Source organism: Salvelinus alpinus, chromosome 2 (genome assembly GCF_045679555.1).
Source record: "Salvelinus alpinus chromosome 2, SLU_Salpinus.1, whole genome shotgun sequence".
Classification (NCBI taxonomy): Eukaryota; Metazoa; Chordata; class Actinopteri; order Salmoniformes; family Salmonidae; genus Salvelinus; species Salvelinus alpinus.
In genome coordinates, this window is record NC_092087.1 from 66737963 (window position 1) to 66750833 (window position 12871).

At 45.0% G+C, this 12871-nt stretch overlaps 1 protein-coding gene across 2 annotated transcripts in view; it reads right to left on the reverse strand.

The window, feature by feature from the left end:
* The window catches only part of LOC139544108 (nidogen-1-like), a 57803-nt gene that overhangs the window by 20273 nt on the left and 24659 nt on the right, over positions 1–12871 (reverse strand). For both annotated transcript variants that reach the window (XM_071350882.1, XM_071350873.1), the window contains exons 8-9: positions 12129–12362; positions 4732–4869 (exon numbers count right to left, since the gene is read on the reverse strand). In XM_071350882.1, coding sequence (XP_071206983.1) covers positions 4732–4869; positions 12129–12362 — 372 coding nt within the window. The remainder of the gene's footprint in view (positions 1–4731; positions 4870–12128; positions 12363–12871) is intronic.

Here is a 12871-nt window from a genome sequence, read left to right on the forward strand (position 1 = left end):
TTAAGCAGCAGCAGCTGAAAAGATGAGCTCCTACAAATATTGAAATTTAAATGTTTTTTTAGAGTAAAGTACATCGAAAAAAAATCAAAAGAAAACTGCAAACTGAATAGGAGACCAAACAAGCAGCAAACAAAGAAGAAAGGCTTTTGAAAAAGTAACAATTTTTCATAAAATTATACCGTTTTCTTAGCTAGCTAAGTTGTTTACCTGTTGCTAGGCAGTTGCTAGGGACATTCCTGAAAGAAGCTAGCTAGCTAACAAGGAGTGTCTAGTTGGCAGAAGAGAAGAAGGGACAAAGAAGGGACAAAGTGGGACAAAATAAGGACAGAAGAAAAGGGAAAGGGGACATTAAGGTGAAGCAGTCCTCTAAAGACACAAAAGACAATAATACAAGAAACAACACTTCTATTGCCTCTCCCTCTACGATACGCACTTCCGGTTTGGTTTGGAGCGAGTAGTTGCATTCCGCTTTGCTCCACAGGTAGTATTACAGGTAGTATTACATTTCATTTCATTACAGTACAACAGTTTGATTTGTTTGATCTTAGCTGGCTACATAGCCGTCTTTGTATCCAAGATAATTGTGTAGTCTAGAGTAATTGTCGAGGTTACCTAGCCAGTTAGAGGTTACCTAGCCAGCTACACTTTCAAACAAAGTCAACAACGCAGCCACTGCTAGCTAGCCTATTTCACCAGCCAGCAGTACTATATCATTTTAGTCAATAAGATTTTTTGCAACGTAAGCTTAACTTTCTGAACATTCGAGACGTGTAGTCCACTTGTCATTCCAATCTCCTTTGCATTAGCGTAGCCTCTTCTGTAGCCTGTCAACTATGTGTCTGTCTATCCCTGTTCTCTCCTCTCTGCACAGACCATACAAACGCTTCACACCGCGTGGCCGCTGCTACTCTAACCTGGTGGTCCCAGCGCGCACGACCCACGTGGAGTTCCAGGTCTCAGGCAGCCTCTGGAACTGCCGATCTGCGGCCAACAAGGCAGAGTTCATCTCAGCCTATGCTTCCCTCCAGTCCCTCGACTTCTTGGCACTGACGGAAACATGGATTACCACTGATAACACTGCTACTCCTACTGCTCTCTCCTCGTCTGCCCACGTGTTCTCGCACACCCCGAGAGCTTCTGGTCAGCGGGGTGGTGGCACTGGGATCCTCATCTCTCCCAAGTGGACATTCTCTCTTTCTCCCCTGACCCATCTGTCTATCGCCTCCTTTGAATTCCATGCTGTCACAGTTACCAGCCCTTTCAAGCTTAACATCCTTATCATTTATCGCCCTCCAGGTTCCCTTGGAGAGTTCATCAATGAGCTTGACGCCCTGATAAGTTCCTTTCCTGAGGATGGCTCACCTCTCACAGTTCTGGGTGACTTTAACCTCCCCACGTCTACCTTTGACTCATTCCTCTCTGCCTCCTTCTTTCCACTCCTCTCCTCTTTTGACCTCACCCTCTCACCTTCCCCCCCCTACTCACAAGGCAGGCAATACGCTTGACCTCATCTTTACTAGATGCTGTTCTTCCACTAATCTCATTGCAACTCCCCTCCAAGTCTCCGACCACTACCTTGTATCCTTTTCCCTCTCGCTCTCATCCAACACTTCCCACACTGCCCCTACTCGGATGGTATCGCGCCGTCCCAACCTTCGCTCTCTCTCCCCCGCTACTCTCTCCTCTTCCATCCTATCATCTCTTCCCTCTGCTCAAACCTTCTCCAACCTATCTCCTGATTCTGCCTCCTCAACCCTCCTCTCCTCCCTTTCTGCATCCTTTGACTCTCTATGTCCCCTATCCTCCAGGCCGGCTCGGTCCTCCCCTCCTGCTCCGTGGCTCGACGACTCATTGCGAGCTCACAGAACAGGGCTCCGGGCAGCCGAGCGGAAATGGAGGAAAACTCGCCTCCCTGCGGACCTGGCATCCTTTCACTCCCTCCTCTCTACATTCTCCTCTTCTGTCTCTGCTGCTAAAGCCAATTTCTACCACTCTAAATTCCAAGCATCTGCCTCTAACCCTAGGAAGCTCTTTGCCACCTTCTCCTCCCTCCTGAATCCTCCTCCCCCTCCTCCCCCCTCCTCCCTCTCTGCTGATGACTTCGTCAACCATTTTGAAAAGAAGGTCGACGACATCCGATCCCCGCTGGTTCTGCTCACACTGCCCTACCCTGTGCTTTGTCCTCTTTCTCCCCTCTCTCTCCAGATGAAATCTCGCGTCTTGTGACGGCCGGCCGCCCAACAACCTGCCCGCTTGACCCTATCCCCTCCTCTCTTCTCCAGACCATGTCCGGAGACCTTCTCCCTTACCTCACCTCGCTCATCAACTCATCCTTGACCGCTGGCTACGTCCCTTCCGTCTTCAAGAGAGCGAGAGTTGCACCCCTTCTGAAAAAACCTACACTCGATCCCTCCGATGTCAACAACTACAGACCAGTATCCCTTCTTTCTTTTCTCTCCAAAACTCTTGAACGTGCAGTCCTTGGCCAGCTCTCCTGCTATCTCTCTCAGAATGACCTTCTTGATCCAAATCAGTCAGGTTTCAAGACTAGTCATTCAACTGAGACTGCTCTTCTCTGTGTCACGGAGGCGCTCCGCACTGCTAAAGCTAACTCTCTCTCCTCTGCTCTCATCCTTCTAGACCTATCGGCTGCCTTTGATACTGTGAACCATCAGATCCTCCTCTCCACCCTCTCCGAGCTGGGCATCTCCGGCGCGGCCCACGCTTGGATTGCGTCCTACCTGACAGGTCGCTCCTACCAGGTGGCGTGGCGAGAATCTGTCTCCGCACCACGTGCTCTCACCACTGGTGTCCCCCAGGGCTCTGTTCTAGGCCCTCTCCTATTCTCGCTATACACCAAGTCACTTGGCTCTGTCATATCCTCACATGGTCTCTCCTATCATTGCTATGCAGACGACACACAATTAATCTTCTCCTTTCCCCCCTCTGATAACCAGGTGGTGAATCGCATCTCTGCATGTCTGGCAGACATATCAGTGTGGATGACGGATCACCACCTCAAGCTGAACCTCGGCAAGACGGAGCTGCTCTTCCTCCCGGGGAAGGACTGCCCGTTCCATGATCTCGCCATCACGGTTGACAACTCCATTGTGTCCTCCTCCCAGAGTGCTAAGAACCTTGGCGTGATCCTGGACAACACCCTGTCGTTCTCAACTAACATCAAGGCGGTGACCCGTTCCTGTAGGTTCATGCTCTACAACATTCGCAGAGTACGACCCTGCCTCACGCAGGAAGCGGCGCAGGTCCTAATCCAGGCACTTGTCATCTCCCGTCTGGATTACTGCAACTCGCTGTTGGCTGGGCTCCCTGCCTGTGCCATTAAACCCCTACAACTCATCCAGAACGCCGCAGCCCGTCTGGTGTTCAACTTTACCAAGTTCTCTCACGTCACCCCGCTCCTCCGCTCTCTCCACTGGCTTCCAGTTGAAGCTCGCATCCGCTACAAGACCATGGTGCTTGCCTACGGAGCTGTGAGGGGAACGGCACCTCCGTACCTTCAGGCTCTGATCAGGCCCTACACCCAAACAAGGGCACTGCGTTCATCCACCTCTGGCCTGCTCGCCTCCCTACCTCTGAGGAAGTACAGTTCCCGCTCAGCCCAGTCAAAACTGTTCGCTGCTCTGGCACCCCAATGGTGGAACAAACTCCCTCACGACGCCAGGTCAGCGGAGTCAATCACCACCTTCCGGAGACACCTGAAACCCCACCTCTTTAAGGAATACCTAGGATAGGATAAAGTAATCCTTCTAACCCCCCCCCCCTTAAAAGAGTTAGATGCACTATTGTAAAGTGGTTGTTCCACTGGATATCATAAGGTGAATGCACCAATTTGTAAGTCGCTCTGGATAAGAGCGTCTGCTAAATGACTTAAATGTAAATGTAAAACAACTTTATTTGTCCCGAGGGCAATTCTGTTGCACCAGATTCATGTTGACTGCAAGTCAGCCATAATAATAATTACATTATTTCATTGCATATTTGTAATAAATGATTTAATGTGATAATTTGTGTCATTTGTAGTTTATGTAGCAATATACTACATTACATTACATTACATTACAGTATATTAGTAATATGAATTATTAGTGATGGGGCATTTCTGATGACATTGCTTGTTTTCCTATGCTAGTCTGTCTCAGTCCTGTAGTACTTGCTTATCTCTTTGTGCGGTCTTGCCCTTTACTGATGTAAAGCGTCTTTGAGTTCTTAGAAAGTGCAAAATAAGCTAAATATAATATCATGACCCCTACTATGAAGATGCCATCTTACTAATACTACGTATTTTATGAAGATCAGTCATGAAATGTAATGAGCTGTTTTCAGCCCAATCTTCCCCCAATCCTTAGTGGGGAAACTGCTAATCTGACCGAAGATCAATGTCTAGGGCAACTTCACTTTCAGTCCTTTTGCAGCTAGTATTTACTCAAAAAATTGCTACAATTGGTATGCTTTGCTATTGAAATAATTTAAGGAAATTGGTCACCACTAAATGGTGCCAAGTAGTCTTCATTTCAAAGAATCCCCAAGAAACCGATAAGTTTATTAGATAATAACAATGTAATAAAGTTATTACCATGCATTCTTTAATGAATTACCAGGTAAATAGGTCAAATCGAGTATAACCCAAACTTCAATAGACTATTCCCCATGTCCCTTATGCATCAGCTGGTGTAGGTTTAAGCTAATGTGTATAGTGTGCAGGGCCCCTACCATAGCATTGACGTCCGTCCCCAGTGAAACCAGTGGAACACTCGCAGGTGAACTGGATGCCTTCTCCGGGTCTGCAGGCGGCATTGGTGTCGCAGCCGTGTCTGCCGGTGAAACATGGGTTCTGCTCTGGTGGGCCACCTGTCAATCAAAACAAACGTCCATTCTCTTGAGGGGCAGCAGTGGGTTCTGTGTTAGTGGGTGATGCCATCAATGCCTAGCTCAGGGTTAGTTCTGATGTTATAGCTAGAATTTAAGTGAAATAGTTGCAGTAAACATGGAATGGACCTGGAATGGCAATTCACTTATAGGCTACATATAGTCCTTCAGTAAGGCTTTTGTGTGGCTGTTTTCAGATGATGGATTTTGTAAAACAAGGGATCAGGGGAGTTCTACTTTGGAGTTACTTCAGTCTTCGGATACTTCAGTCTGAAAAGCCACAGTATAGTACTACAACCTGAAATGAATAGATCCCTAGTAACCCTCACTTTAGTTATTGTTGGAAATGGCTTACGCTGTGGAATAGCTGGACAAGATGTTGTGACATCACACACAGACACACACACAATGTCTCAGTTTTGTAGACACAGGCATGTAAGACACCTATCCTGACTGTTAGACGTGCCGACCGCTTATCAGACGGCTGCTTATTGAGGGGGGGGGGGGCACGTTTGAAGTCCCTGCTCCTCCAGACCCCATTGCGTCTTCACAGGAAACTCGGCACAGATGTTCCACTTTTGCCAATAAACTCCAGCTGAGTCAAGTTTGCTTACATAACCTATCCCCCGGCCCCCTGATCGCCACCCCCGGCCATCCCCTATGTACCTTTACCCCTCTCCCGGTGCCTTCCTCTTGCCCTCCCCTCTCTCCCCTTCTTCTTACACCTCCTACCTGCAGTAAATAACCTTGTGTGAACTGAAGCACGGCCCCTTGTTTACCTTATCCGCTAACCTTCACCGTGTCAAGGATTTGGGTGTCTTTGAAAGGCCAGCTGAGGAAATACAACACCACTAGGTTTTTGGTTAACCTACGGATAATGTTACACGACAGATAATTACTATTCGTTTGGCTCGACATTCCATACTGTGTATAGTCAGGAATTCAAACGCTCTTGAAGCGAAATGTATGTAATACGATGGTCCATTGAGACAACAAACGAGTGGTAACAACATCCCCCCCAGATGTCTAAAGAAGACACACGTATGAGTAGAGACAGAAGAATCTGTTGGGGAAAACGTATACTGTTACAATCGCAGGTCCTGATCCTAATCTCTTAGAACCAGCTGTCCTGTAAACACCAGCAAGAATCTCACAACATTAGGAACCACCGGTGTCTTTGGTTTTCCCGTTTGACGTCAATACGTTTCATAATAATATTGTGGTTCATAGACGCTACTGAATGCAAGTGCGAGTTTAAATGTAACCCTTTAGCTGCATATGTGGACTTTTTAGAGATCCATCACTCCACTCCGTTCCATGAATTGAACAGTCGTCATTATCATCAGATGGGCTTCACATATGTCCTTTTCCCCGTCTAGTGTGTTGAAATGAGCTAAACCGAACATTTGCCGTGTTACAATCTATCTGCCCATAAAGGGTTAGCTAATGTACAGTGCGTCGCCTTTGGACTCATTCATAAAATGAATAAAGTCCCCTTGATACGGAGTTCCGTCCGATTCTCTTATGGAGTTTCCTCCCGGTTCTCATGAACTTGTTTTGAATTTCCATTGTCATTCCCCCACACCACACTCACACACAGCAGCATCCACCAGTCACAACATAAGAATACACTTTCATAAACTTTGCTCTTCTCACTAACATCAGTAAGCTGACCAGACCACTAAGTCCTTACTGTACTGAGGCTTTGCTTACAATTGCTTTCTCTGAGCAGTCCTTGATATCCTGATGCCAAGGGCACATCTTATCTTTAACTAGACTGCCAGATGTGCTCGGGAGGGAGATGCTACAGCTATTTTTTTTATTTTTTATTTGTTATAAATTTTATCCCCTTTTCTCCCCAATTTTCGTGGTATCCAATCGCTAGTAATTACTATCTTGTCTCATCGCTACAACTCCCGTACGGGCTCGGGAGAGACGAAGGTCGAAAGTCATGCGTCCTCCGAAGCACAACCCAACCAAGCCGCACTGCTTCTTAACACAGCGCGCCTCCAACCCGGAAGCCAGCCGCACCAATGTGTCGGAGGAAACACCGTGCACCCGCCCCCCTCAGTTAGCGCGCACTGCGCCCGGCCCGCCACAGGAGTCGCTGGAGCGCGATGAGACAAGGATATCCCTACCGGCCAAACCCTCCCTAACCCGGACGACGCTAAGCCAATTGTGCGTCGCCCCACGGACCTCCCGGTCGCGGCCGGCTGCGACAGAGCCTGGGCGCGAACCCAGACTCTGGTGGCGCAGCATAGCACTGCGATGCAGTGCTCTAGACCACTGCGCCACCCGGGAGGCCATGCTACAGCTATTTAGGTCAGAGGCGTTGTGCTGTGATGTGCTGCTTAATTTTTATTTATTTTTTTACTACTTTTGCTTGCTTGAGTGATTTGAGATGGCAGGGAGTTCCATGCTATCATTGACATTCATATTTTGGGGCTTTGGGGACTATGAAGATACCTTTAGTTGCATGCCTTGTGGAATATGAACAGTCTGTTAGAGCTGTATGCTAGTGGATTGAATAGATTTGTTTTTAACACCTTAATATTTGAAACAAAACTGCGATGCGATGCAGACAATGTCTCCTGTACTTTGAGCCAGGAAAGGCCAACATTAATTTTGTTGACATTAGATCTCTTGGAACATTGCAGGGCAAGACGTGCTGTTCTGTTTTGAGCCAGCTTTGGCTTTATTATGTCTTTCTTTGCAGCACCTGGCCATATTACTAGGAAGTAGTCAAGATATGATCCAACTACAGCCTGTATGACTTGTTCGGTCAGTTGTGGTGTTAAGAATGCTGAGCATCTCCTTACCCCAGCTCCCCATCTTGCCAACAATTGAATCAATATACCTCGACCATGACCATTTACAGTCTAAAGTGACACCAAGAAGTTTAGTTTCCTCAACTTGTTCTATAGTCACATTTTTCATAACCAGTTCCATCTTAGGTCTAGAGCTTAAAGGGATACTTCGGGATTTTGGCAACGAGGCCCTTAATCTACTTCCCCAGAGTCAGAGTTGCAGTGATTTCGCTAGCTATGGCCGCTGATGTGTATAGGGTTGAATACTCATCATACATAGACACACAGGCTTTGTTTGAGGCTAGAAAACAGTAACGGGGCTTGCGGAATTTCACACTTTACATGTAGTACGTTAGCGAGGCTTCCATTGAAGAAATCCCTCTGTGTTCTATTAGATAGATAACGTTTAATCCACGATATGCGTGTAAAGCCATAACACATACATTTTTCCGCTAACAGATTATGGTCAATATCAAAGGCTGCACTGCATTCTGACAGTATAGCTCCCACTGTCTTCTTATTATGCATTTCTTTCAGTCATTTGTGTCAGTGCAGTATGTGCAGAATGCCCTTCTCTATATGCATGCTTAAAGTCTGTTGTTAATTTGTTCATGAAGAAATAACATTGTATCTGGTCAAACACAATTCTTTCCAAAAGTTTTCTAAAGCCAGCAGTAGACTTATTGATCTGCTGTTAGAACCAGAAAAGAGCACTTTACCATTCATGGGTAGCGTAATGACTTTAGCTTCCCTGCAGGTCTGAGATTGTTCTTTTTCTCCAGATCATAATATCGAAGATATGAGAAATAGGAGCGGCAAACATATTCCGTTACTATCCTCAGGAGCTTTCCATCTAAGTTGTCAATAACAGGTGGTTTCTCAATTTTTTCACCTCTTCCACACTTAAGTTCATGACATTTAAATGAACCTTGCTTTTCTTTCATAATTAGGTATTTTATGCATGAATACGATGGCTCACAGTTTGTTTTTGGAGTTTAATGCCTGAATTTGCCCACTTTGCCAATGAAGTAGTTGTTGAAATAATTGGCCACATCACAGGGTTTTGTGATGAATGAGCCATCTGATTCAATAAAAGACGGTGTTGAAAAAGTCTTTCTGTCCATAATTGAATCGAATGTTCTCCAAAGCTTTTTCCTATCATATTTATATATTTTATCATAGTTTCATAATACAGTTTCTTCTTCTTTTTGTTTAGTGACATCATTTCTCGAGTTACAGTAGGTTTGCCAATCAGATGTGCAACTAGACTCATTAGCCAATCAGATGTGCAGCTAGACTCATTAGCCAATCCACTCTTTTGTTCAGTTCCTCATTGATCCACGGCGTCTTAGCAGTTCTAACAGTCCGTTTCTTAATAGGTGCATGTTTATCAAAAAACTGGAAAAAGCAATTTCAGAAACGTACTGCAGCGTCTGGATGCTCCCCACTACACACATTTGACCAATCAATCTTCTTTACATCTTCAGCATAGGAATCACTACAAAAATGTTGTATGATCTCTTAAACACAATTTTAGGCCCTGCCTTTGGAACCTTGGCTTTTCTGGATACAGCTATTATATTGTGGTCACTACATCCAATGGGTGTGGATGCACCTTTCGAACAAAGTTCTGCAGCATTACAAAAAATATAATCAATACACGTGGATGATATACAGTAGTTCCTGTACTGTTTGTAAACACCCTGGTAGCTTGATTAATAACCTGAATGTCACGACTTCTGCCGAAGTTGTTTCCTCTCCTTGTTCGGGCGGTGTTCGGCGGTCGGCGTCGCCGGTCTTCTAGCCATCATCGATCCACTTTTAATTTTCCATTTGTTTTGTCTTGTCTTCACACACACCTGGTTTCAATCCCATCATTACATGTTGTGTATTTAACCCTCCGTTCCTTGTCCGGAATTGTTTATTGTAGTGCTTGTGCACGTTATGCTGGTGTGTAACGGGTTTTGTTTACCCATTGTATTATTGTTCTGTTTACGGTGGTTATATTTATTAAACTGTGCTGTTGTAAATCCGTTTTTGCTCTCCTGCGCCTGACTTCTCTGCCGCCAGTACGCACCCCCTACACTGAAGCAGATTACAGGCATTGGTTACAGTAAGCAGTTTCTTATTGAGCGGGACAACTAGATGAAAACCTATATTTTTAGGTCACCCGGAAAATAGACCTCTCTATTAACATCATATACACTATCAAACATTGCACATATATTACCCGGATAATGAATGTTAGCACTTGGTGGCCAATAGCAGCACCACAAAAGAAGGCTTTAGATGAGGCAGATGAACCTGAAGCCACAACACTGGAACAACCTTTGGCAAGGCATCATCTCTGAGCTTCACTGGAATTTGTCTCTGAACATACAGTGCATTCGGAAAGTATTCAGACCCCTTGACTTTTTCCACATTTTGTTTTACGTTACAGACTTATTATAAAATAGATTAAAATACTTTTTATTTTGCTTTATCCCTCATCAGTCTAAGCCACTCCTGCATTGTCTTGGCTGTGTGCTTAGGGTCATTGTCCTGTTGGAAGGTGAACATTCACCCCAGTCTGAGGTCCTGAGTGCTTGGAGCAGGTTTTCATCAAGGATCTCTCTTCTCCAATCAAGGATCTCTCATCTCCACAAATCATATGCAATCTCAAGGATAATCAATGGAAACAGAATGCACCTGAGCTCAATTCTGAGTCTCATAGCAAAGGGTCTGAATACTTATGTAAGATATTTCTGTTTTTTTGTTTCAATACATTTAAACATTTCTAAAAACCAGTTTTCGCCTTGTCATTATTGGTTATTGTATGTTGATTGATGAGGGAAAAAATTTATTTTAATCTATTTTAGAATAACGCTGTAACGTAAGAAAATGTGAAAAGGGGGAAGGGGTCTGAATACTTTCCGAATGCACTGTATACAGAGACACCTCCCCCAGATGTATTCCTGTCTTTTTTTGGATGTTATATCCCTGTATTGCTACTGCTGTGTTGTCAAATTAATTATCTAAGTGAGTCTCAGTGATGGCTAACATACACTATATATACAAAAGTATGTGGACACACCTTCAAATTAGTTGATTCGGCTTTTTCAGAAAAAACAGACTTTCAACGTGGCACCGTCAAAGGATACCACCTTTCCAACTAGTCAGTTTGTCAAATTTCTGCCCTGCTAGAGCTGCCCCGGTGAACTGTAAGTGCTGTTATTGTGAAGTGGAAACGTCTAGGATTAACAACGGCTCAGTCGTGAAGTGGTAGGCCACACAATCTCACAGAATGGGAGTGCTGAAGCGTGTACTGCTTAAAAATTGTCTGTCTTCAGTTGCAACACTCACTACCAAGTTCCAAACTGCCTCTGGAAGCAACGTCAGCACAATAACTGTTCGTCGGGAGCTTCATGAAATGGGTTTCCATGGCCGAGCAGCCGCACACAAGCCTAAGATCACCATGCGCAATGCCAAGCATCGGCTGGAGTGGTGTAAAGCTCGCCACCATTGGACTCTGGAGCTATAGAAATGCGTTATCTGGAGTGATGAATCATGCTTCACCATCTGGCAGTCCGACAGACAAACCTGTGTCAGGAGAAGGAGAACGCTACCTGCCCGAATGGATAGTGCCAACTGTACATTTTGGTGGAGGAGGAATAATGGTCAGGGGCTTTCATGGTTCGGGTTAGGCCCCTTAGTTCCAGTGAAGTGAAATATTAATGCTACCGCATACAATGACCTAGACAATTCTGTGCTTCCAACTTTGTGGCAACAGTTTGCGGAAGGCCCTTTCCTGTTTCAGCATGACAATGCCCTCTTGCACAAAGCGAGGTCCATACAGAAATGTTTTGTCGGTGTGGAAGAACTTGACTTGACACCTCAATCTTCTTATGATCTGCAGCTTTTCAGCGATCCTTTTTCTCACTTTCTCCTCAGACTCCGTCCAGGTCTTGTGTGGAGACTGGGATTCCATCCACAACAATGTTATTTTGCCTTGATTGTCCTTCTTGGTACTCCTGTTTGCCTGTCATTATTAACATCGATCATATGATCTTGTTGGAAATCCACACCAGGTTTCCACCACCATTTAAATTTAAGCATCAGGTGTCTGTCTTACAACCACATCCAGCCAAACATAGAGGATAAGCCATATGTAGCGGGAAAGTTAGCAGAAATATAGCAGAACAGAAGCACAACGTTAGCTGAAGATCATCAGTATTTACAGGATAGGCTATACTACTAAGGATGGGCCCAATCCTGTTAGCAGAGGGTTAGCAGAACATTAGCAGAATATTAACAGAAGGTTAACACAACTAGCAGAACATTAGCGGAACATTAGAAGAATGTGAACACAACTAGCAGAACATAAGCACAAGGTTAGCATAACATTATAGGAGAACATGAACAAAGATTAGCTGTAACACAAGGGGTTCTACTCACTGTGGATGGAGCCGATCTTGTTGCTCATAGCGTAGCGGATCAGCTGGTTGTCCGAGTCGTACATGACGAAGATCTGGTCGACGCTGAGCTGCTGGGTAGGTTGCACGGCCCTGACCGCCTCGTCATTGGGACAGCTCTGGTAGGTGATGGTCTGACGCCAGTGGTAGGTCTTGGTCTGGACGCCGCCGTCCGGTAGGCTCACGGTGTAGTCGCGGTTGGAGGAGGAGGTGATCACTGAAGAGAATTTGAAGAAATGGAATGTTGCTACATTGAACATTCATATACAGTTGGTATCATAAGTATTCACCCCCTTGGCTTTTGTTTCACATTGTGTCGCGTTACAAAGTGGGATTTGATTTTGATTGGATTTTGATTTGATTGAAATAGATTTCATTTAGATTTTTTGTCATTGATCTAGACAAAATAGTCCATAATGTCAAAGTGAAAAGAAAATGTTAAAAAAACTAATCTCAAATGAATACAGTTGTTGCATAAGAATTCACCCCTTTTGTTCAGCCAGGCCTAAATTAGTTGAGGAGTCAAATTTCGCTTAACAAATCACATTGTGTGAAATAATACGGGTTGACATTAATATTTTATGACTAACCCTTCCTCTCTCCCCCATACATACAGTATCTGTAAGGTCCCTCAGTCAAGTGTTGAATTTCAAGGACAGATTCAACTACAAAGAGCTTTTCCAAAGCCTTATAAAGAAGGGCAGTGATTGGTAGATTGGTAACAAC